General features: G+C 34.4%; 1 protein-coding gene across 2 annotated transcripts in view; it reads right to left on the minus strand.

The window, feature by feature from the left end:
* Positions 1–1,695: 1,695 nt before the first annotated feature.
* LOC111045438 overlaps positions 1,696–27,550 on the minus strand; it is a 56,263-nt gene continuing 30,408 nt past the window's right edge. For both annotated transcript variants that reach the window (XM_039423950.1, XM_039423949.1), the window contains exons 5-12: positions 16,837–16,996; positions 14,915–15,072; positions 12,971–13,236; positions 10,407–10,556; positions 9,895–10,064; positions 8,851–9,018; positions 5,861–6,052; positions 1,696–1,944 (exon numbers count right to left, since the gene is read on the minus strand). In XM_039423950.1, the coding sequence (XP_039279884.1) occupies positions 1,856–1,944; positions 5,861–6,052; positions 8,851–9,018; positions 9,895–10,064; positions 10,407–10,556; positions 12,971–13,236; positions 14,915–15,072; positions 16,837–16,996 (1,353 nt within the window). In that variant the 3' untranslated portion in view covers positions 1,696–1,855. The remainder of the gene's footprint in view (positions 1,945–5,860; positions 6,053–8,850; positions 9,019–9,894; positions 10,065–10,406; positions 10,557–12,970; positions 13,237–14,914; positions 15,073–16,836; positions 16,997–27,550) is intronic.

The raw sequence follows: 27,550 nt of genomic DNA on the forward strand, positions 1-27,550 counted from the left end.
TAGTCTAAAAGGGAGCCGCGCCGCGCTCGCAGTGCACGGACCTCCCATTTTCTGCTCTCCTTCGCGCCGCGACGCTCCACCGACCTAGTGCACGCTAGGTCGGTATAAAATTACAGTTTCAACCTAATTGTAGGATTTCCATTGGTTTAGTTGAAATCCTGTTATGAAAGGAAACACTGTTATAACGGTGGCCTATAAGTCACTACCCGTCTTACAGATTAAAGTTATAAAAGTGCATGAATACCGTACTTGAAAGAAACAAGTATAGTAACTTAAAGTCTGAATAGACTACAACTCTTCATCGAAGAACCTGGTTTTTGTAAGTTGCAGAAATATATATATATATATATATATATATATATATATATATATATATATATATATATATATATATGAAAGCGAAATGGCACTGATTCATTCATTCACTCATTCATTCATAAGTAACAGAACTAAACATCTACTGGACCAAATACGTTCAAATTTGGCATATATGTTCAGTTGGCCATCTAGAGGCGCACTAAGAACGGATTTGAACCAAATTCCAAAGATACGCCCTAAATCTGCGTTTTCTCAGCTTTTTTCAAGAGTTAATTGGCAAAGAATGTTCAAACTTGGTACACAAGCTCAGCTGAGGTACAAAAATGTTGAATTGGAAGTCAAGTTCCGCCTAAAGTTTAGACGCCCAAGATCGGCGGTTTTCCTGCGTTTTTAGGCCTTCTCAAGAACTAATTGACAAATCATGTACAAATTTCGTAAATAAGCTCAGCTACCTAGTGTCTAGAAATTTAATCTTAAGAGGACTTCAGAATTACGCCCAAGATGGGCGGTTTTACTGCATTCTCCTTGCATTCCCTAACGGTTTTTCTACGTTTTCTCACATTTTTCAAGAATCAATCGCAATAAAATGTTTAAATCTGGTACAGAAGTTAAGCTAGGGTTTAGAAATTTTGTCTTGAGAGGACTTTATAACATTACGCCAATGATACGCGTTTACAGCGTTTTCCAAGCGTTCCTCAGCGTTTTTGGGGGTCTCTTCTCTCACGTTTGTCATTGAGTTCTGGAAGTATTTTTCTACATTGAATGTGAATTTATTAAAGAAATTTTCTCAAGCAAGTTCATACTTGATTGGTTTAGATATTGATATTTTTTAAGTTCTCCATATCCATTCCTGTTTCAAATTTCAACCATCTAATATCAGACTGAAATACAATAATTCTTATACTTTCCCAACCAAGTATCTAATTGAGTAATAACTGAATATTTATTAACTCTGATAAAAATAAAGGTTTTTCAACCCTGGACTACATAATTAAGAAAACAACTGGTGACTGAATCGAGCCTGAAAGTCTCTTAGACTTTTTGACTGTAGGAAGAAAGCTCAAATGGAAAATGCAGGCGAGCGATGCGATCCTGCTGATCCCATTTCTGGATGATCCAGCCAGCCGTCCACGGGCCAGACGGATAAGGCGAGCGAAGCGAGCCTGCCGGTTAGTGCTGTATATAGCCTATATTCTTTCAACTGAAAATTTAATGAAGATTGATATTCAATTAAAATATCTTATGGTTAGTGGCTTTTGGACCACTCTGTATATTTTTCTTCAAAGAAGACGTATCTACAATATAATTTAATTAACAGTGGTGTCTTTCCTATCTATTATGAAAATGCTCAGATAAAGGACATTGATGTCTACAAAGTTCTTAAAAACATCACTTTATTAAAAAATTAACATTTATAAGCTTGTGAAATTGTAAGTTCTAAACACACTCCACTCTAGACACACATTTTTGCATGGATGTTAAAAGTGTAAGCTCAGCTGAAATGTTGAAATATTTGAATTTTCCTCTGCAATGCATTTCAGTAGCGACTCGCTTGATTATTTGAACCTTTATCTCCTTGTTTATTGTAGACTTTCAGTGGAGTATATGTTCCATTCGTATTTGAACCTGAAATTAAAGATGATTTGATGAGATAGAACAATTTCGTTGATAATTCTAACAAGTCAACTCTGCTATCGCTTGAGCCCAGTCATGGCTTCGAATCCCGCCCGGAGTATGGAACGTGTTTTGGTTATGCTTTTCTGCATAAAGCAGAAGCTCATGTACAATTATAATTTTGTATCATTCAGGAAACAAGAGCTTGGAACGAAAATTATATTCTGAATAAAATATAATCACAGTTGAACCTTGGCCCTCCACCAGAAAAAACAAAGTTGCCAAATATTGTGTAAAATTAAGACTCGAAATTCTAATTCACCACATAGTCGTATGTAGAATATCACCCCCGATATTCCAGTAGTGCTGGAAAAGGTTCAGGGTTGGAGGATTAGATGTGAATTACTTATTTTTCATTTATATCATTGAAAACTATATCGCAAAAATATGTTTTTCTTTCAAAGAGGAGAATTTCTCCTTTTTATTGGTTTCTAGATCATTTTTATCTGACCTCCAGTGGTAGTAGGCTTTAATTGATAGTTGTTGTCAATGCCGTGACATTTCGATCAGAGTACATGGACTTTTCGACATAATAGAAACATTTTTGTTTCAAGTGAGTGGCGAAAGCGAAAAATTTGCTCAAAACTAATTGAAATTATTTTTTCAAATGTTAGAATAAGTCTGAAGAACATCATTTCAAAGTAAAGGAGAGTGGTTGAATGGTGTGCCACCATATGCTATCAATAATTATCAATAGTTGCGACCGAAAACATGAGACGGAACGCTTAGAAAATTCAGCGACTGCGCGCCACTTGACTGTGAACAGTGAACATGACAACTCTATCTGCCTCGAATAATCTGACTATTAGTCCAGTCAAGGAAAGGTTATAGAGGGAAAAGTTGGGAAGACAATTTTTGACCCCGCAGTTCTGTTTAGGGTAATAAGGAGGTAGACATATCAAAATTCCCCACCCCTACCCCCTGTGCTAAGGGGGTGGGGGTGGATTAAAAGTACCATTTTTTGGTTTTTCACATAAAACTCAAGAACTATGCATCGCAAATACTTGATTGTTATATAACAAATTAAAGCTTACATAATTTCCTTAAATATTCATTTTTCAATTTTTTTTATATCTCCTCTAGTTTTCGAGATTTCCGCTCTGGAAGGTGTAATATTTTTGAGAAAAAACACGTTTGCCAGCAATTGATTTATATTTTGGCTCTTATAACTGTTTAAAAATCGACGAGAAAGATCCATGCTGATTATGAGCTTATGGAGCATTTAATTATGTTCAATTTTATGTATAATTTCATACTTTTACGAATTTCCCTACTCCTCTTGCAGCAGCTTTAGTGTTGAGAGTGAAATCTCCATTTTTGCAACAATAGATCAATTGACAAAGGAATTTGGAGGAAATGTTTTAAACAAAATTTTTGTTTCTGCAGCTTTGTTGTGACTAGTTGGGAGGAGAAAATATCAAAAGTCACCATTCCTAACTCATGTGCTAAGGGGTTGAGGGTGGTTTAAAAGTTGCATTTTTCAGCGTTTTGCTTCCATGCTGATATCTTGAGAACAATGCGTTCAACCGACAAGAATAACCATTCAAAAATGAAGCTTGTTAAATTCTTTACACTTTTTTTAGAGTGTAATTTTGTGATATTCCCAAAAGTTCCCAAGATATTCGCTCTTGAAAGTGTGTAATTGTTAAAATGACAGGTTTTTATCCAATGTTTCGCTCTTTCAGGGCTTATAACTTTCCAACAATGCATCATAAAAACTGATGCTTATTGCAGGTTTGTGAAGCATTGAATTCTCTTTGAAATGATGTATTATTTCACTATTCCAAGTTTTTCCTTTCATTGTTATATCAGTGTCAACTCAGAGGTTCCACACCTTCAACAGAGGGGATAAAGATGCGCACTTTTGCTACATTCACCCACTAACTAGTCCATATTGAGCTTCGAAGTCAAAAATTGTGTCACAGACACCCCCTTCAAATGTCATTGTCAAACGATCAATTGTTGCAGCAATGGAATTTCACCCCCTACATTATAGCTGCTATAACAATTTAAGGAAAAACTTGGAATAGTGAAATAATACATCATTTCAAAGAGAATTCAATTCTCTACAAACCTACAATAAACATAAGTTTCTATGATGCATTGTTGGAGAGTTATAAGCCCTGAAAGAGCAAAACATTGGACAAAAACCTGTTATTTCAACAATTACACACTTTCAAGAGCGAATATCTCGGTAACTGTTGAGAATATCACAAAATTCCACTGAACAAAAAGTGTAGAGAATTCATCAAGCTTCATTTTGGAATAGTTAGTTATGTCGTTCAACGCTTTGTTCTCAAGATGAGAGCGTGGGAGCAAAACGCTGAAAAATGCAACTTCCAAACCATCCTCATCCCCTTGGCACATGAGTTAGGAATGGGGACTCTTGATATGTTCTCCTCCTAACTAGTCTCAACAAAGCTGCAAAGTAAAAAATTTCGTTTAAAACATTTCCTCCAAATTCCTTTGTCAATAATTGGTCTATTCTGCAAAAATGGAGATTTCACACTCAACACTAAAGCTGCTGCAAAAGGAGTAGGGAAATTCGTAAATGTGTGAAATTATACATCAAATAAAGATAATTTAATCTTCATAAGCTCATAATCAGCATGGATTTTCCCGTCGATTTTTAAAAAGTTATAAAAAGAGCATGAATAGAAATCAATTGCTGGCAAACGTGTTTTTTTTTAAATGTTACACCTTCCAGAGCGGATATCTCGAAAACTAGAGGAGAAAAAAATTCGTAGAATGAATATTTTAGGAAATTATGTAAGCTTTATTTGTTATATGACAATCAAGTATTTGGGATGCATAGTTTTTGAGTTTTATGCGATAAACAAAAAAAAAATTTCTACATGATTAAATTAGAAATTCCAGAAAGTCGCAATTTTACACAATTTGGCAACTCTGTTATTTCTTTGGGTGGAGTCCAAAGTCTCAACTTCTTTCTATTCAGACTATAGGAAGGCAGTCTACTTGAACGGATGCGACGAAAATGGGCAAACTAAAATCATGAATGAAATAATTAAACATATATGGTAGCTATATGATTGTGGAACATAACATACTTTAACTGTCTCTTTTCTGTATAGGGCTACTAGTAATAAAAATAGAAAGAAAAATTAAAACCTCAGTACCCTTTTTGAATTATTTAATCACAACAGTCATGTTTCAACATAGTAAACATCAATGTTGAAACATGTTGTGATTATTTTAATTAACTGTATTTACATTTATATTCACATAGATGAACAGGGAGTGTAGGGCCTAATCATATTTTTTTTAGATAGAACTAATGCTGAAGTAATTATTACGGTGCCAAAAATTGTTTTCAAGCCTGCATGGATAGGCTTTTCTTTTTGTTGGTTTAGTCCCCTTCTATATCAAAGTCGACATTTGGCCGCATCAACAAAAAGCTTCCATCCTGAGCATCTCCTTCCGTATCCTCTCCATATTTGTTTTGTAACCTGTTTCCACCATCTCTGTCTGGTTCTTCCATGGGGTCGCATTCCTGAGGGGTTTGGCTCCAACACTGTTTTCAGTTTGAACACTTCTGTTTATATGCACAGTTAATCGGATAATTATTCTAAATTTCATGTTTTCTCATCAATTATTCTCCTTGTTCGCATGAGGGCCCATACATATAGAATTAACTTTATAATGTATATTAAATCACAATTATAAATTAAATTATGATTTCAATTGAAATGTGAAAATGTCACAGTAATTTATTTTCAAATACGCTTAAATTAAATTAGCTTTTTCTTTTATTCTTATTGTTATGGCATTCAAAATAAAAACAAATTCAATACCTTACTTGGAAGACAGTTTTTTTGTTTTGGATGATTGATGATTTTTAATGACTTACCTTGCATTGCATTATGAGGATTTCTATATCCTCGCGTCGGAGGCTTGAGGCACTTTGGTTTGATGCAGCAGTAATAGATGATGTAGTAGGCAGTGGCGACAAACGCTGCCACCACAGCGCACACTCTGTACACCTGTATCAGAGAGTCGTTCTGGCTGAGAATACCGCCAAGCACAGCGCCTATACTTCTGCCTGCAACATTCACATTTCACGCAACTCAATTTATGCACTGAGTAAGTTAAATTCATAAACAATCTATCACTACCTAAATTGAATCATCTATTGATAACAGAAACTCACTTTATAATGTCATTATTTAATATGATTCTTATACCCCTCTAATAGCTTGTATAACTAAAGGGATTGCAGAAGAAAGTAATATTTCCTTTTGTTTGCCTGGGATAAAATCTATTTTTGATAGTCAATAGATGAAATTTATTTCAGTCAACAAAAACAAATTAATATTTTATTGTGGAACTTCTATTGTTATATAAGCTATTTGAGGGTTATAAAAAAAGATTCATCAATTAAAAATGATTGATATGGAATGAATATGGCTTATGATGACTGACTATGTACTAAATAATTTCTTCCAACACTGTAGATAATATACTGCATGCTATCATTCAGTGATTTCAATACAATCAATTATTGTTTCGATGCTTGATTGAAAATCGTCTATGCAATCAAATTATATGAACAAATGAATTTATTTTATTTTCAAATTACATAATATATAACACACATTACACATGTTCCAGTAGTGTGATCAGCGATAGACGAAATATAACTAACAAGGTAAATACGTTATGAAAAATGATAAATAATAGAAAGGAAAATAAACCAGTATAAAGTAAAAATTGAAAGATGTGAGTATATTCTAGGACTGATTTGAATAACTAAAACATCACAAAAGCTACCACCTGTTGAGCATGAGAAAAAACCCAAAGTTGTGATAAGTGGAAGGAAGAAAATGTAATAATTTTTATTATTTTCTAAAATAGAATACCGTTCATGCTGTATGTAGTGAAATAATGATTCAATCAAACAAAGGAAACAATAATCCCATTTAGTAATATGAATAATACCATTAATGATGAACATTGATAATAATGCAAATGAAAATGTTTTACTGGCAGAAATATAAAATTACAACATCTTAGAAATAAATAATAAAAGCAATACAAATTTTTTAACATGAGAAAATACTATTACAAAAAAAAATGCAATGCCAATTGAGTATTTGCATCCCGAGGTACTAAACCTGTTTGAGATGGTGATATAAAATTGATTACAAAACTAGCGCTAAAATGTAGCTACTGAGGCCGACAGTCGCATATGAAGTGACACATATTACATAACAGTATCGATGATTTATCAATTTTAGCTTCGAAGTATATTGTACAATATTATGATATACATGAGTCTACATGAGAATTTTAAAAAAGGTATCATCTATATTCTCACATTCTATTACAAATCTCATGACATCTCTCAAAAACCTTGATCGTATCTTGCACTGCCTTATCTCCAAGGGCAGCAGGTTGTAGAACTTTGGAGCCAAATAAGAAAAAAATTTCATGAAGTGACTTTTATTTGGTTTAGGTATACAAGCTTCGTATTTATTTCTCAAATTATTGTTTTTCAAATTAAAATACTCATTGCAATTAATGCTTCTATCAAAGAAGTTTCTGAGCACTTTGTAGACATATAAATTTGTCAATGGAAGTATAGCTAATTTTCTAAAGAGAGTGTGTTCCAACTTTGCCTTGAAGGAGATAATGCGAATGGAAGATTTCTGTAAAACTATCGGCCTCAGGGTTACAGTGTATGCTCCTCCCCACAACGCTAGACCATATTCGAGTTTAGAATTTATCAAAGCATAGTATACATACTTTAATAGAATGGAGTCACACACTGATCTTAAGAGATAGAATACTCCTATGTATTTCATGAGTTTCTGTTTCAAATAGTTAAGATGCTTTTTCCATGTGACTTTATTATCTAGTACTAGCCCCGAGTATTTGATTTCTTCGACTTGTTCAAGTTGGGGGCAATCACAGATAGTGTTTTCGGTACAAGATAGACTGTGATACCTCAATGGCGTTGGAAAACGGATATCTCTTGAAATACTAAAGATCATGAATTTTGTTTTGGGACTCATTATCATAAAATTGCTTGTAAACCACCATCTCAGCCTTATTAAATCATGCTGCATTTCGATGTGTAATTTTTCTAATGTAAATGTAAGAGCGGTGTCATCTGCAAAGGCAGTAAGTTCCCCCTTGAATGACCCATTGCATAGTTCATTTACGTAGATGAGAATGAATCATGGAATTATTAATAATACCTTTTAATAGAACATGATTCAATAATCACAATATTTTTTGTATATTCTAAATAGTGCTGTTGAACAATGCTTGTTCAACATATACCATTATCTAATAATATCTCTAACCATCCATACATCGTTTATTGTGAATAACCAGCTCTTTGCTCTATCACAAAAAATGATACAGGAATAGCACATTCTTAATTTGTTATTAGTATAAGGTCCTAATTACGTGAATGAATGCCTAAAAATCTTCCTATTTACTTTTGGTGTCCTACACAGTAGCAACTCAACTTTCATTCTATTACTTGTGCACCACTCTTGAAGGATTTTTCAGTCATAGATGATAATTTTGTACAGTTTCTTTATTTTTATTGGAATAAAAAAGGCAATATCGTCAGCAAAAGCTTCGATGCGACCATAGATGCATATCGTTAATAATAAATAAAATGAATAAAAATTTACAAAACTTTTTAAATAATGAAAATTTGTTTAGTTGACTCATGAATTTGATTTTACTGAAAAAACATCTCCGCGCAGCTTTGCACCAATAGCTTTTTCAATTTTCAAATAATTCAAATATTTTTTATGAAGTGATAATATTATGAGTAGAGTTATTAGAAAAATTGCTTATCATATCGTAAAGTGAGTAACATACCGAGACAAAAATGTGCAATAACAGCCAGAGATTGTCCAACAGTAGTCAAATGCCTTGGTATTACTTGTCTTATGTACAATATTGCAGAGGCCCACATGATACTCAGAGTAAAAACTTCCAGACCCTCACAAAGTAAGATCCACCACGGATTACTGAAGAAGAGAAGACCTGGAAATGCATTCAACGTTTCATATCGATAGTAATAATGCACTAGGAAATGCTTGATTTGTACAAATAAATTGGAATATTAGAATCGCTAGTAGCCAACCCTTTTTTATTCTCTCTGATGACACGACCGGATTCGGGTATTCATCCCATTATTAAGAGGCCATTAATTGATCTAGACACTTGATAATGGGAAGAGTACCGTACCCGTATATTGAATATTGAATCGTGTCATGAAAAAGTACAAAGGGTACTATATTGTACTATACAAAAAAAAACATCAAGTAGCACCTTTGATTATGGACATGTACAATAAAATATTTATTTCTAATAATAAAACGTATCCATAGTCAAAGGTAGCACTATAGGAATAAATTATTTACGTTAGTACGATACCCTAAGAGGTTTAGACACCTCGACAGTGACTAAATAGGCCTACTGTATTATATGGCGAAATATAAGCTTACAATTTAAGAAGGCTGATGAGAATTTATATTTAGTCTGAGTTGAATTATTGTTTCTCATTTCAGTATGTATGTTCATATCTATTTTAGTGTACATGTTTTTTATTGTAGCCTCTAGTTATTCTGTATTATTTTAACCACATACCTATTATGGCTGATTGTTTTAATTAACCTATTATTATCTTACATTTGTTAAAAAAAACTTTATACTTAAAAGGTACTTCTTTTTCAAAAAAGAAATCTATTTTATCTCTAGGCTATATACTTCATGAACTATCCAAATTTAGAAGCCAACCCAATATTGACTGTTTCTATGAAAATGAAGCGTCGAAAGAGTTTAAAAATAACATATTTTCTCATGGTAATCTAATAATATGAACCAAGATCAGCATAACAATATAATGACGAATTTTACCTGTATATCGAATTATGTAGAATGTGAAAGCTGTGATGAATAGATTAGTGTGGCCACAATAGAAGACTATAGTCTCAGCGAACCAGAGAAACGGAAGGGAAGGGAGGGCCCCCGCCACGAATGTCAAAGCAAGGAGCAGATCGTTGCCCTCCAATTCCAGAACCAGATACCTGTAATTTTGCAAAATACTGAGTCAGTTATCAATTAATCTTATATGCCAAATAAAAAATATTAATATTAGTCCTCGAGCTAACTCCAAATTGCACAAAACAGAGGAATGTGGGGGACTCAAAAAACTATTTCTTGTTTCCCACATGTACATTGGTGAAATTAAACCTCAGGCTATAACTTGGTGACATAAGCTATTTCCAATCATAATTCAGGCAAACTGGTGAATGTCATTTCATAATCTGCATGGAGAATTTGAATGTAAAGTATATATATATATATATATATAATATATATATATATATATATATATATATATATCGGGTTGAATGACACCTACTCACCAAGGTAGGTAAGAGTCAAGACAACTCCAGAATGTTCCCAGAAGCACTAAGATGAATAGGATAACGGTGATTTCGCCTCCGCCACCTTTGAAGTTGAAGTAGCTCGATCCTGAATGCAGCCAGTAGTCTACGGGAGATAGAGGCATTGATCTACAAAAAAATAAAATATTTCAGATGTAGTGAATTTTTAAATATATTGCATCTCCAATAATATACAAGACCTGATTGTAGATATAATTTCTCTATCAATATAGCCTAAATGTTACATTCACTATATATGGATGAGTAGCATAACAATTGGAAATAACTTTATTCGCACTATCATGATAGCTGTTATATGTTTCCATAACTTAATAACTCTTTGACTATTATTACTGGTGTTCTGCCCTAGGGCAGGTCTAAACATGATTCCTCCTTCTCCATTCCTCTCTGTCCTGTGCAATTCTCTTCATCTTGGAGTACTTTCCCTCCTCCCTGATATCATCCACCAACTTCACTCTTTTTCGTCCCAGCACCCTCCCACCTTGCACAGTCCCTTCCATTGTCTCCGCAAGTAGTCCGCCATGCCTCAGCAAGTGTCCCAGCCAGTTCCGCTTTCGTATCCTTATCACTGCCATAATATTCCTTTCCTCTCCTACTCTACCCAGTACCTCCTCATTCCTCACTTTATCCATCCAGCTGATCCTTTCCATCCTCCTCCACACCCACATTTCAAAGGCCTCCAATCTCCTCTCTTCCTGCTTTCTGAGAGTCCTGGTTTCCGCTCCATAGAGAGCCACGCTCCACACAAAACACTTGGCCATCTTCTTCCGCAGTTCTGTTTGCATTTTGCTACTCACCAATCTTCTTATATTGCTGAATGCCTCCTTTGCTCTTGCAATTCTCACTTTTACTTCTAAATCACATCGCATATTCTCTTTAATCATACACCCAAGGTACCTGAATGATGACACCTGTTCAATGTGATGCAATCCTATGTTGGTTGTTGCTTTCTTTGGAGTCTTGCTGATCACCATACTTTTTGTTTTCTTCACATTCACTCTCATCCCATACTCTTCACAACTTTGACTATATTGGAAGAAAACTGGTGGGAGGTTTCCGGAAGTCTTTTGCACAGCATTATGGGGAGGAGAGACAACTCTTTTCCATATTTACTCACTGAAGGTGCATTTTCGTTTGTGTGTAAATTTTTGCAGTCGACGACGACAAGCATTGTTGACATTCATATTGCCCAAATTTCAAGTGTGCTAAAACAGCTGATCAAATAACTTTCCATTATTTGTGTTTATTATTCAAGAATCGAACATTTCTAATAATATCAATTGTCATTTAAAAGAATAAAAAGTATAAACTCAACCTCCCCCATTAAAACATAATTGAACATTATCCTTAAGGTTATTCAGACAAATTGAAATCTACCCAATCTGAGATCCTCACCCTGTCGTGGTCGACAGGGTGAGGACCCTGTCGACCACAACGGCATTTACTCACAAACGAAAACCCAGCTCAAGGTGGGAGGATGCAGATTGTCTGATCTTCATCAGATGGCGTCATGAGTAGACTAAAGAGTTTACTATAGTCTATTATACCAAATTAGACTAAAGCAAGTTTCTCTCTGTGAGGATGCCAGTTTTACTTTTGGGGAACACTAGGCAGCTTAGTGGGAGAGTGTAACTTTTTATGTTACACTCTCCCAGTGTTGAGAGTGTAACTATGTCGAGAACGCACGACAATGTCGAACGCCTCCTACATGACTGGGTTCTCAACTCAGTATCACTGAGACTATCACTCAAGGTGGGCTTAGCTTTCTAAGTGTTCGCGAATGTGTTCATCCGTCATTTATGAAAAAATATTAATACAGAATACTGCGAAATTTTCAACATCATGTTTCATTATTTTAGAGCTATTGGTGCTTGCTTGCAGTTTCACGGGATGCATACCGTAACTCACTGGCATAGATACGAGATAACGTAGCTCGCCGCACCATCCACAAATCGACATCCAGTGTAAGAGTAGAGCCTTCCCTGTATTATTACAGGGATTCTAAGGGCCGGTTTCCGAGCTCGAGATTTAGATAAGTTCTAAACTTTAAACAGCTGGAGTCAGAAAATTGGCTTTCCGAAACGGGGCGTAGTCGTAGTCCGCGTTTGAATTAAATTTTGAAAAACTAGAAAATTGAACACAAAATAGAATAAATAGAAAATAGTGTAAAGTTTCAGCTACTTTAAATTATTCAGGAATGTTTCATTTTGTCAAGGAGAAGCGTTTCCAATGAAATTATAGAAATGAGAAAATAAAGATTATTATCATAAAAACTACGACTACGCCCCGTTTCGGAAAGCCAATTTTCTGACTCCAGCTGTTTAAAGTTTAGAAGCTAAATACCGAGCTCGGAAACCGGCCTTAAATGTTCTAAACAGGCCCTGATCTCATTACTTGAATGATTTCTAATATTCGTATAATGAACTGAAGAATGGTTTTCATTGTTCGATATGCTACCCAAGTATTATAAGAGATAATAACGATTAAATGAGTATTTGTAGCTGCAAGCTTGGTGTACTCACTTGTCGAATATAACAATTAGAGCTGCACCAAGAGACAGGAGAGCAAACATGAGGATCGGTGATGCATATGCTGATAATGTGACTTCGAAAAATAACGATGTCAAATTTGAGACGAAAAGAGAAATGACGGGGAATATTGCTAAGCCAGCGGCTGCTACAGCTAACTGGGGACCCAGCAGCCCAGGCGAGTCTCTTGTGGCAGTGATCAGGCAGGAATCGAGTAGAGCCAGAGTCGTCGTCGGAAATATATCGGCAATTGATCGTATCTGAAAATAGCAAACAGAAGATATCGACTTTTATTATTAAATTGGAGGGACATACAATGCATGTCCACACGTGTGTGTGATTCTTTTCATTTATAAATGAAATAATAAGCGAGTTCAATAAGTTGTGGAATGTGTATTTACTAAATATACCGTATAGCCTAAATAAGTAGGAAGTGTTCAGAGCTTTCCGACTTCAGAATGGGAGAGTCTTAGGATTAACTACTTGATCAATCTTGTCTGAATAGTGTTACTGCTTATTTTCATAGACTACAAAAATAGCCTTCTATTAGTTTCAATGGTTAGGTTAAAATTGACATGACAATTCCTTATACCCCTTCAATATGAGGTCACTAGCGGCTTTAAATATCAAATAGCGAATATTTAATATATACATATATATATATATATATATATATATATATATATATATATATATATATCAAATGTAGTATCAACCTCAGACCTCCTCAGTTTATTAGTTGATTCAGCATAGCATTAGTGTTTTATAAGTACTATATTGGACCGACCGAAATTAAAGACAATTTGTATAGAGGCTATATAATTCACTTAGATAGAACCTAATATGATTTATTTGTATATTCCAATTCTTCAAGGAGATGTTATAGGATTAACAAGCCTAATTCAATTGAGCTGTTGAATAAGTGAGTTATTCTCAATTTCACACTCCTATGTTTGAAACAGCCCAAATCAAATACAATCACTAAGGCTAAACTCACACTTACGCGACTCAGGTCGAGAAGAGACTCGACTCTAGTCGAGAGCATGTGTTCAAATGGTGACGTCGCGGAGACTAGAATCGACTGGTCTGAGTGTCACCATTTGGAAACACATGCTCTTGACTAGAGTCGAGTCTCTTCTCGACCTGAGTCACGTAAGTGTGAGTTGAGTCTTACTGTTAATCTTTTCAATCAACTGATACCAGCGATGATTTATTTCTGTCAATCTAAGTTGATAAGTTCTCGTCCAACTTCGAAAAAGATTAGAGCTTTCAAGTATTTTTCATCAACTTTATCACTCCATATACAATCAACATTAGGGACAGGGAATTTCCCAGCAGTTGGAATTCTATCCAATCTTCCAGATTAGATAAATTTACTCATCTATTCCATTTTCCATGACGAACTGCTAGATGATAATTTTTTTAAACCTAGTTTTGACAACAGTACAGTCAAGTTTGACTAGGATAAAATAATGCCATGCTCTTGGTATTCCTTATGGTAGTTGGATGGTAACTGATTGGGTCCAGCTTCATAGTTATCAGTTTTTGAATCAGTTCATATAGTGGTTCGGAATACAAGTAAAAACTGTGAATCCGTTCATCGCTCAACATTATCTCACATAACTTACCGATACATGAAAGCCTGCTATTACGACACATATAAGTATTCTCCTTAAAAATATGGATACCTTATTTACTTGGAGTGATAACGGATAAGAAAATGTGATTCTAAATGTATGGAATTGCTCTCAATCGATTGCCAGGTTGTTGTTATGATTGTTTACCGTTTGAAAATATGCACTGAAGAAGTCTGAAATATTACAATTAGTGAAATATTACAATTATGAAATATTACAATTAGTGAAATATTACAATTAGTGAAATATTACAATTTTGTATGAACAAGAGAAAGTTTGAAGGCTTGAACGAAAAACTTACAGCTAAGTATGACCAGAACGTGAGTTGATCATTGCCAATGGTTTTCTGACATTTTGCGGGCAGGAGAATACTATCCGATCTTGAGAAGGGCTCTGCGAGGTCACACACTACGTCACAGTTTTCAAACTTCTCCAATAATGGACAGCTCACTTTTCCACCTGTGAATGAACAGATTCATGAATGAGTTGTACTACCGTAAACTTTGATTTTAAACAATAATTTTTCAAATATTCTAAAAAAATCTTACATAATTGGAGAAGTGGCAATGATATATTCCAATAATGTACAGCTCACTTTTCCACCTGTGAATGAATGAGTTGTACTACCGTAAACTTTGATTTTAAACAATAATTTTTCAAATATTCTAAAAAAATCTTACATAATTGGAGAAGTGGCAATGATATATTCCAATATATCACCCCTGTTTATAAATCATATATCAACCTATATATCACTCCAATAATAAACTCCTGTTTATGAAAATGGCACGTGAAGAATCAGAAAGAATAGTATGATTTTTCAGAAATTTTATAAAGTAATGGCGGTACCAACATTATTGTATGGAGCAGAAACTTGGGTGGACAAAAATAAAACATTAAGCCGATTTCAAGCAGCAGAGATGCGATTTATTCGAAGTGTGTAAGGTTGCATAAAGTTCGACGGATTCAGAAATGATGACGTTAGAAATGATTTGAGAATATCATCATTAGCTGGAATAAACAGATTGAACTGGAAATACCATGTTCAACGAATGATAGATACTGGAATTTCTAAAGCAGTTATGAAATATAGATCCTACGGTATAAGGGATATTAGCAGACCTCTAAAAAGATGGTAAGATAGGTAATTAAATCCTCTGAAACCGGAACAGGTGTGTCCGCCTAGTTCTGGAAAGAAGAAAAAAAGAAAATGAGGGAAAATAAAAGGATAAAAGGGATTGTTTTGGAGGCACATTGCGGAGGAGCCCATAATTCAAATCGGGTTGTTACAGCAGGAAGGTGGAATATTTAATATTTAGGATATGATGATAAATAAAAAATCATAAAATATTATCATCTGAATTTTCAATTTCTACCCTCATTATCGAGGGACGGTGATTTAATATTTCAATTATTATTCTGTTTATTTCAAGTTTACGGTTATAGCCTATTGTCTACCTACATTCTTTTTCTTATTCAAAAAACAATCTCTGCTCTAAATTCAAAATGACCAAGCAGTGAATACAGTATTTGGACATGGCATTTTTGTAATGACAATTGAGAAGAAAAAACAACTCATTTTTGACAAAATAATTTTATCAGAATTTGGGAGAGAAACAATTTTTGGTTTGACCTCCTTCAATCATTGCCTTGAAGTGAACTATTTTTTCTTGGAAGATAAATAAATGGATGAATGAATGAGTGAATTTCAAAACTTAACAATATCATTACACACTACAGATGGAAATTACTGAGATATTGCAATTATTCAAATGCTAATGAATTAACTATCATTATTAAACGAAAATCCAAATTAAATGCTGTAATTATTCACCCCGAAGACTTCTGCTACTTCAAATATTGACAGCAGGGTAAATACAGTACCTCCCCGAGGTTCGATTCCGGGCTGACAAATAATTGTTGAATAGTAGCGCTCATTGAATTTCCATCTAGCTGTTTACCCTGCTGTCAATATTTGCAGTCGCAGAAGTCTTCGGGGTGAATTACAGCATTTAATTTGTATTTTCGTTTAATAATAATAAATATCATTACCATCCTTAACAAGAATTATTCGATTGAAAATGGAATGTGAATATCAAAAGTAGATGTAAAAACATATAACAAAGAAAAATTTTCATTATAAAAAAAATCTGACAATTCTATAAACTTCATCTATAGTATAGTACCATAGCCATCTCTAATACAGGTCATGATAGTACTAACCCAGTGGATAGCGGCACCATTCAGGATCGTAGAGATAAGTGTCAGGTGTGGTGGTCAACGTTACATTCACAGTCAGCTGTTTGGTGGCTTCCGTGTAAACATGACAGATTGTCCTCTCATCTTTGGTAAAGCACATGTGTGGATAATCCTCCTTGGGCTTCTACAATGCGAATAATCATTTGAAAATTATCTTTGGAATCAAATATAAAAGTATCAAAAATAGGCCTATAGTATTAAGTCAATATCGGGGACCGAGCTTTGCTCTGGAGTTCAAAAGCATAAAAAAATTATTACGAAAGAAATTATAATAACATTCATAGTTCATACAGAAATGTTCTATCTAATCACAGTAAATTGAGATTAATTCCCAGAGGAATGCAAAAATTTCCCTCACAAAGGCCCGGTTGCACAAAAGCCGGTTAAATTTTAATCCTGATAAATTTCACGTGAACCAAATCAGAGAAGACCATTTCAAAAAGTTGGATCTTCTGGAATTAATCAGGATTGAAAATAACCCGGCTTTTTTGCAACCGGCACTAAGAACCTGATTGAATGATTACTAGTAGTTGATTGATTGATTGATTGAGTACTTTATTTATGTAGTGGTCTGGCCAGAGAATTCGAACTGTAGCGCCAAAATCCCAGACTGCAGTTCTGCCAATAGCAGGCTTGTGTTTGCGCCAGCGCAGACCGTCCAGCTGTTTTGGCCTTGTCGATGTTAAAGCCCCAGTCTGTCTTGTCTCGTCCCCGTTGTTGTGCAAGACCGAATTTGTATTTTGTCATGTAATTTCGATCGGAAATTTCTTGTAAATAATTGTTTGAGTGTCGTGTGTGTGAATTATGAATATAAAAGCGTAAATAGTATTGAATCGAATTAATTTGAATCGGATTTAAATTTATAAAGAATCCAGTTTGAGCTTTGTTCGAAACACAGTGTATGGCCTGCAAGTTGAACGCGAAAAGGCAGCCCGGAAGCGAAAACCTGTCTTTTCCCCGATTTCATCCCACCCTGAACCTGACCAAAACACCTAATAAAGGCTTCGAAGGGCAAGTAGTCAAGATTGGAATAAATCTGGTGAGTTTTTGCTCTTTTTTATTGTTCATTAATGCAGAGTTTAACTGTACAAATAACCTGGCTCAAATTGAAGATTAAATTTTGCCCCTTGTTTGTATTTGATTATTTGAATAGTAAATTACAGTCCTCTGGTAGCTCTAGCCTGAGCTTTGTTCAGAACATGTAGATTACAATATATACTGGCTTATACACTTATATACAATAGCTTACAATACAGCAAAATTATAGATGAATTTTCATAATATAGACTAAGAAAATAATTATTGAACTGTATATGATATGAAAAAGCAATTTGTAATGTAGATAGATAGATAGATAGATAAAAGAATTTATTATACAAAACAAAGGATACAATTTACAATTCAAAAAGTCAAAAATTCAATAGGCATGGCTTTATGCCGTCAGCCAGAGTTGGTTGTTTACAATATTAACTTAACAATTAATTCATACATTATAGCAACGAGTTAAATTATCAGATACATACTTGAAAAAGCATAGATTATACATATAAGTGAACATAAACTCAATTTTATAAATCCTTATTACAAAAATTACGGTTAATCAGAATGCACAAAATAATGATAAATCCCACATATTAAATGTACTTATTCGGAAATTATACTCTAACACTAAAAACTCCCGATACTTAAGTGCCTCATTTACATACCCAAACAGGATTCTCCAATCTTTACCATTCAGGTATTGGAGAACTGCCACCTCATTCAATACCCAACATCCAAACCATTTGGCACGTAATTCACCTAGGATTTTACATCTACCTATGAAGTGATGGGTGTCTTCCACTTCCCTACTATTGCACAGTGAGCAAATATAACTTTCATAATCTCTACCCACCCTAAAATTTAGAGGTAATAGAGACCCTCTCACCTTGAAAATCTGACTGATAAAACGCCTACTATGTATGTCGCTAATATAATCTGGTCTTACTGGATGACACATTCTAAGATTATAATAAATGGAATGAAACTGCGAATTTGCGGCACAATCCCACCAAGTTTCTATTAATTTGTTGCGTATTCGATTAATAATAATCTCACATTTTCCTACCCATTCATTAGGGTGAGTTACAGGGTCTATCCAATCCAAATTATATTGTCTACTCAACATTCTCCATTCTCCATTCTCCATTCCTTAGCCCAACCGCATTTACTTCGGGATGTCAATATTGTTATTTTTCTTATAAATCTAGATTCTGATAGGCTTATCGTTTTCGCTATGTATCTACAATTCAATTTTAATGTATCCAACCATATATTATTCTCTTCACTCTCCAAATACAAAATATAATTTGGTGTATTGACCGGCAAACAGAACAGTCTCTTAATAAAGAATCTATGCAATCGCTCCAATTCCTCTCTTTGCTGATACCCCCATACTTGGGCAGCATATGTTACCGTCGCCTTGCTTACCGAACTAAACACCTGCCCTTTGGTCGATAACGGTACTTCATTGTTTGTAATCAGTTTCTTCCATACACTATTTATACCGTATTTTGCTATCGATACTTTATCTTTAAAATAGCTAGTCAAAGATAACGTAGAAGTGAAAGTGACTCCAAGGTACTTGTACTCGTTTACTACTTCTATCGGTTCTTCTCCATACCTCCAATTCTCACTCCGGCTTAATCTACCCCCCTTTCTAAAGACGATTATCTTCGATTTATCTCTATTCAATATCAAGTTCCACCGGCAACAATAATCTCTCAATTTATTTATCATTCTCTGCATTTTGTGAATACTATCAGTGAATATCACCAAGTCGTCAGCATAAAGGAGTGCATTTATTTCAGTATCTCCCATCCGTAGCCCACCTCCTATGTATTCACAAATATCGTGAGTAAAGATAGAAAACAGAATCGGGGATACTAAACATCCCTGTTTTAAGCCACTCTCAAACTCAATACTTTCTGTAAGACCATTACCATTCTTGCACCATACAGCGGATGTTACTTTCTCATATAATATGCTCTCAACACCCGGACAAACTTATTTGAAATACCTATTTCCAATAATCTGTAGAACAACGCTTCTCGATCAATAGAGTCAAACGCGGCCTTGAAGTCCACAAAGAAACAGTAAACCTTTTTATTTCTTACCAACATATGATATCTTATCAAGTTGTACAAAACATAAATATTATCGACTGACGAATACCCTTTTCTAAAACCGGCTTGATTTTTCTCTGCGTTACCCACTGCTCTAGTCTATTCAGTAAACACCCTACAAATACCTTATAAATTGAGTTGGTGAAAGATATCGCCCTATAGTTTTTCGGATCTCGCGTATCTCCTTTTTTGTGCAATGGGAAGACTATTGATTTTTTGAATGATTCTGGAGCCTTGCCTACATCAAAAATCCTATTGAAAAGAATTATCATCAATTGTATGTATGTTACAGGCGCTTTTTTGTAAAACTCACCACAAATTCTATCTTCCCCCGGAGCCTTTCCATTTCGTAACTTTTTTAGTGATAACCTGATTTCGTTGATATCTAAGGCTTTGTCCAATAACTCATCCGTAATATGGGGCTCTGCATACGATGTTGGTCCACATACTCGAATAGGCGTGTATAGCTCTTTAAAATGACACACCCATTCCTCTGGTTTTATATCTATTTTTCTCACCTCGTTTTTTCCTTTAAATTCACGCACCAGTTCCCAAAAATGTTTAGAATCTCTAACTGATTTTAATTTTGTTTTTACTCCCTCCCAATAAACAGCTTTTTTCCTCTTACATATTTCTTTGTAGTCTTTCACAGCCGCTAAATAGTCATTCTTAACTACGATAGAGTTATTTTTTCTAAATAATTTCAATAAAGCAAACATTGTGTTCCTAGCCATTTCACATTCTCGATCGTACCAAATGCTTTTCTTGAACTTATTATTTACTAATTTCGGCTCCTTCTTGAAATTGGTGATGTCATATATCAGTTCCTTCAGTAAAGTACATGCCTCGTCGATATCTTCTGGTAAATGAGAAACATTCCGACACCTCTCTGCTAATTTATCAACAAAACTATTTCCATTCGCGCTATTCCAGGTAAGTTTCGGGGCAAGTGGTACTGAACAGCTTCTTTCAACTTCTGCTATACTTTCACACTTGATAGATATACTTATGGGAAAATGATCTGAGAAGTTCGCGCCCTTCACTTCAAAATATTCAATTAAATGCAAACTATCTAAGCTGACACAACACAAATCGATAACCGACGCTCCTCTGTTATTAACAAATGTGAACTCCCCCGACTCATCCCCCGTGACCCTACCATTTAAATAACTAAATTAAATTCCTCACAGAGATTTATTGATTTTCTTCCTTTTTTATTGATTACGGTATCTTTAGACCGGCGTTCGTACTCAATGCCTGTGTTATCGAACGCGACTTGAGTCGGTAAGCTCTGCCCTTCTCCAACTCGCCCATTTAAATCTCCCACAATAATCATATTTTCGGTATCATCGAAAGAGAACAGAAAATCATACAGTAATCCAATTCCCACTCACTCTCCAGACCTCCACTCAGATAGACTGGGACTATGTACAAATTTTTTTCCAACATAAATAGAACGTTTCTTCCATTCTTATTTTTCCCTCCCACCTGTCCCTAATAGCTAATAATATTCCTTTCTTAGCTCTACCAAATTTAGACTCTCTTAACGCAAATTCCCATGAGAAAACATAACCCTGCAAAAACCTATCGAAAATAAATTGTTCTCCTTCTTCTATAAAAGTTTCCAATAAAACAAAACACTCATACTCTCTTAAAAAATTAAATAATTCTAAAAAGTTCTTACCCTTTAACCCCGCTACATTATATACAATTACATTAAACTTATCCTGGTGCTGTACGACCTGGCTGACGGCTACATCTCAATGTTCCTTGTCTCTCTCCGTAGAATCATTATTAGGCTGCACCGCACTGGTTTGTACTGCACTCGTCTGTACCGCATTCGTCTCTCGGCCTACTGCATATGCTGATCTGCGTAGTAACTCGTTGACCGTTTCTCCATCACATTCCAATATTTGTTGAAGCTTTTCCTCGCCGCTCTGTATCCCGAATTTTAGTCCTTCATCCTCATCCCACCGAAACGTTGCATTACCAACAACCAGTCGGTCGTGCTGCACCATCACTCGTTGCTGAGGTACTACTCTTAGTATTTCTTTTTTTATCGCGAAAAGCCGTGATCTCACCCGCCTAGTTTCCAATGAAAAGTCTTTGTGCACAAAGAAATTGGTCCCCTTCAACTTTTTAGCGGTCTTCATCAAATGATTGATGTCAGCGTCATCTGGAAAATGAGCTATAAGAGGCCCCCCATTCCTCATGTTTCCTAACGAGTGCGCTCTATTCACCCACAGGTCTGGTCTTGCATTAAGATACTCTACACAAAAGTTCTTCACCACTGTAACCGGATTCGATACATTCACATCGTATTTAAGTCCTTTGAATATTAAATTGTTACGACGATTTCTATCTTCCATCCCAATCATACGTCTTCGTAAGTCTCTATTCTCGGTGGAAAGATTTTTCACTTGCAGTTTCAGTTTTCTATTCTCCTCCAACAAATTTTCTATTGACTGTTTTATTGCTTCTGAATCCGCCTTCGTTGCCAAATTCTCAAATTTTGAATTAAAATTAGTAACAATACGTTGTTCAAAGTCCTCAAGAAATTGTTTTAAGTCTTTGCTATTCATTTCACCCGAATTCACAGATACAACAGTTTTTTTCTTACTTGTCGGTGTTTCCGGAGAACTTTGTGGACGTTCACGCTTCCAAGATGTTGATGGAGCCGTAGGCGTGAAGTATTTTTCAATCTTCTTGCTCATAACAACGTTATTGAGAATATTAATAGGTAATATTTCAATAAAATGAACAGTCAATTCACAGAAAGAGGTTAGAATCACAAGTTTTCAAGCTATTTCACAACGAAAAACAACAAACTGATAAGACGCCAGGAGCTCTGACAAAACACGTGCTATCGCTTCGGCTGCCACAACTCGCAATTTGTAATATAATAACTATAGATAATAATTATATTGTTATGCATCTACATAAATTGGCGGAGCTTTGGACATATCAATGTCCATTCTTCGGAAAGAATATTAAAAATATCCTCCCCACTAACTCTCTATCAAAACGTTAATTTCGTTATTTAAACTAAGGATTTATTTATTAATGGAAATATTGTAAAAGTTTTAATCAATATGAATATTTAAGAGAAAAAAAAACAGAAAATTGATAAAGTAAAATAATTATGTAGGTAGATAAGATCAAATAATTGATTAATAAAATGAAGTAGGCTGAAAGTAGATCAGGGTTATCAACTTTCAGTAACATACAGCAGTATGCAGTGGATAATTGAAATAACATGAGTTTATATACAGGGCGATTCATAATTATGGTAAAATATTGTAATACGTGTTAGTGGAGGTAAAAATAAGAAAAGTGCATATAAACATATATCCATAAACGCTTCATTAGCGAGCTATACAGGGTGAAAGATTTCGCCCGGAATTCAGTTCCTCTGGTGAAATACACCTATGCTGAATTGTTTGGGTAAGTTTTTGAAAAACTTATGCTGGAAATATATGGAATAATATCTGAAAAATTGAATAAAACTAGTCTGGAAGCTGTAGTGTGAGTAGTTTTTGAGAAAAAAGTTGAAATATGCAAAAAATCTAAGTAGAAAAACACAGACTTCTACGTTTGATGCCCAATAACTTTCTTTAATGATCAGTAAACAAATAATTTTTCGCAATGAAAATTGTAGAGAATTTAATTCTGAAAAGAATTATGTAAGCTGTGTGAACTAAATTCAAATAAAAGTTGAATAAAATGTATTCTTATGTAGTACATTACACCACAAAAATTTGCTGTTTTATGAGGAGAGAACTAATAACTCATAGGTTGTAGCTGACTGCAAATAAAACATGGATTTTAATAACAGCTGATTTATTATGTTTTAAATAAGAAGATATTTAAAAGAAATTATCAGCTAAAAATTATTTTCAGAAGTATTTTAGCTCACTGTTGAACAAAAAAAACAAACTGTAAGTTAGGCCTACTGTAACCGCGCTGTGTTTTTTGTTTAATCTATTAACCAGTTATTTGTAACCATTCCACTTTGCTTTTGTGTTAAGTGTTAACTTTTTAAAAAATGGCAGGTAATCTTAGACATTATTCATACTCCGAATTAGCTGACATGCATTTAATGTATGGAATGGGACACTACTGTAATAGTACTGAAGCAAGACGTTTGTATCAAGAGAACTTTCCTAACCTAGTATGTCTAAGTTCAAGGTTTTTTCCACTATTCATCAACGTCTGTCTGAAACAGATTCTTTGATATCCAAAGAGCACATTTATGCAGGCAGACCCCGATCTACTATGACTGATGAGTTAGAAAAACAAGTTCTTAATGAAATTTATGAACATCCAGAGAAGAGCACAAGAGAATTTTCAGTGCAGTTTAATGTCAATCAATCTATTATTTGGAGGATACTAAAAGAGCAACAATTACATCCATACCACCTCCAGAAAGTTCATACTCTATTGCCACGAGACTGTATTCCCCGTGCTGGTATTTGCCGATGGTTTTTAGTAAAACTTGTTTACCCAAACTTTTTAACAACCGTTTTATTTACCGACGAGGCACACTTTACAAGAACAGCTATCGTTAACGTCCACAACCAATATATTTGGGCAGCTGAGAATCCTCATGCCATCAATCCTAATCTTCCACAACATCAGTTTTCAGTAAACATTTGGGCAGAAATCATAGGATATCATCTACTTCTGTTCGAGCTTCCTCCCAGGCTTAATGGCATAATCTAACTAGTCTTCTAGTATAAGTTTAATGTCATTTAGATATGCTACTTTCATATAAAAAAAACTTTTTACAAAAAACCGAATTTTTTATTTGCAATCAGCTACAACCTATGAGTTATTAGTTCTCTCCTCATAAAACAGCAAATTTTTGTGGTGTAATGTACTACATAAGAATACATTTTATTCAACTTTTATTTGAATTTAGTTCACACAGCTTACATAATTCTTTTCAGAATTAAATTCTCTACAATTTTTATTGCGAAAAATTATTTGTTCAATGGTCATTAAAGAAAGTTATTGGGCATCAAACGTAGAAGTCTGTGTTTTTCTACTTAGATTTTTTGCATATTTCAACTTTTTTCTCAAAAACTACTCACACTACAGCTTCCAGACTAGTTTTATTCAATTTTTCAGATATTATTCCATATATTTCCAGCATAAGTTTTTCAAAAACTTACCCAAACAATTCAGCATCGGTGTATTTCACCAGAGGAACTGAATTCCGGGCGAAATCTTTCACCCTGTATAGCTCGCTAATGAAGCGTTTATGGATATATGTTTATATGAACTTTTTTCTTATTTCTACCTCTACTATCACGTATTAAAATATTTTACCATAATTATGAATCGCCCTGTATATATATATATATATATATATAATTCGTTCTATAACATGGTTTAAAGGTTTATATTGGTGGAATGGGTGAGGGATGGTTGTCATGTGATCGTCCTAGGGCCGGACAGTTTCAGTCATTTGTTCCAAAATATGTTTTTTTAAAGTCAGGATGAAGCTCGCTCGGCTCTCGTTAGACCTGATAGAAACAGGAAGTGTATTCCATGCACGACAGGCACTGACTAAGAAGGATTTTGTGAAAATAGTAGTTCGATGATTGGGTATCCTTAAAGTACTTTCTCCGGTTCTAGTATGTGAAGCATCTATCCTCCTAACTTCAGAGACAAATTTGAAATCATCTTTAAAATAGTTAGGATTACCGTATTTCAAGATATCTCTAACATGCTTGACTATTCGAAAAAGCCTCTGATCGGGAAGCTTTGATGTTGAACTAGCAATGTGGGCTGGGGTGATATGATCAATGATCATGGCGTTGGAGAGAGTAGACGAAACGTAGATAATAATTTTGGCAACGCTGTAGTTTATCATTCAGAGTGACTTGCATATCGTTAAGAACAGAATTACAATACATTAAATGTGGGAAGATGAGAGACTGAACCAATAATAATTTAATGTTTCTAGGGAGGATATCGTGCATTTTCTTCAATGCATGCATGGCTGAGAATACCTTTTTACAAGTTTTGTTCACTTGTTCTGACCAGTCAAGAGTATTATTCATAATAATGCCTAAATTTTTAACGGAGCTACAGTAAGGAATGTCATTACCGTCTACACTAATTTTGTGAATCGATTCAAGGTCAATATTGTTTATGAGACGAGAATATCCAATTATTATAATGGGTTGTGTTTTGATGGGATTCATGTGTTTGATGGGTAGTTCTGTGAACAGTAGACCTCGCGCAGTTATAAACCGCAGCCTCCTCTTATACTGTCCATCAGAGTAAATCCTGTCTGTATGTCGTGTCGGCGAGATATCGGTGTGAAAACGGCTAATGGCTTTTGGGATTGATGTATCAAAAATGCTAACATCGAAAGCTAATCTCCTTCAAGACATACTGGCAACAGGACAGCCTAAGAAGCAGAGAAACTTCGAGTGACAATACAATGTTATTTTAGCTATTAATTGCATGCGTTATTGCACGCAATCAATAGCTCATTTATTTATTTATTCACAATGGAGACAACGGGTTTCCCCAAATATGTCTCCTTAACAATAAAAATTGTACAGATACAAATGAAAAAAGAAAAATAATGATAAAAATAATACGAACTTATGCAATAATAAATAACACAAACAACAAAAATACCACCTAAATCAAAAATGAAAAATACGAAGATTTCAAATACTTATGAAAAAAGTAAAAATGAAACAAATTAAGAATTCAAAATTCCAAAACTTATAAAAATTAAAGAATATAATAACAAATAATGAACAGAAATTTTATCAATAGAATAAATAACATTTATAACTGAACGACGTCCCAAACCATATGCACATCCACACTGATACACCAACTATTATTATTTGATCAGATCATGCTTACAGAAGATCTAATATTATCATATAACGCTTTCAAAATTTAGCGCGAGAAAACCAGAAGACATCTAGGCGCCCAGACAAGCTGTTATAAGTCCTTTTCATCCTATTTAATAGTACATAAAAATTGCATTCAATGAGGCATGCAATTTATAGTCTACACAGCTGCTGATTTTTTACCAAGTGACATTGATATATTGAATTGCATGCGATTTATAATCCACTCGACAGCTGATTTATGATGAATAATTCTATAGTCTGATTTTTACTCTAATATTGGCGTATGAGGAAGGCTCCTTTTTCCTTTTATATCATCCTTGAAATGCAAAATTTCCAAAAACCTTGTATATACGTACGTCGACGCGCAATTTAAAAAGGAACATACCTGTCAAATTTCATGAAAATCTATTACCGCGTTTCGCCGTAAATGCCTAATACATAGCCTAATCTATAAAATAACATGGAATAATTGTTAGAATCATAAAACAAGGAATTATAAACTTATAAATTATACATTTAGTTTAGTCTTTAGTTTTTAAGTGGAAATTGGACTTTTTGAAGTGACAAGTGAAATCTTAATCTCATTCTTTTTTGAAACTTTTATTTGTAAAAATTTGGGAGAAGCCA

The sequence above is a fragment of the Nilaparvata lugens genome, chromosome 3 (genome assembly GCF_014356525.2).
Source record: "Nilaparvata lugens isolate BPH chromosome 3, ASM1435652v1, whole genome shotgun sequence".
In the NCBI taxonomy this organism is placed as follows: Eukaryota; Metazoa; Arthropoda; class Insecta; order Hemiptera; family Delphacidae; genus Nilaparvata; species Nilaparvata lugens.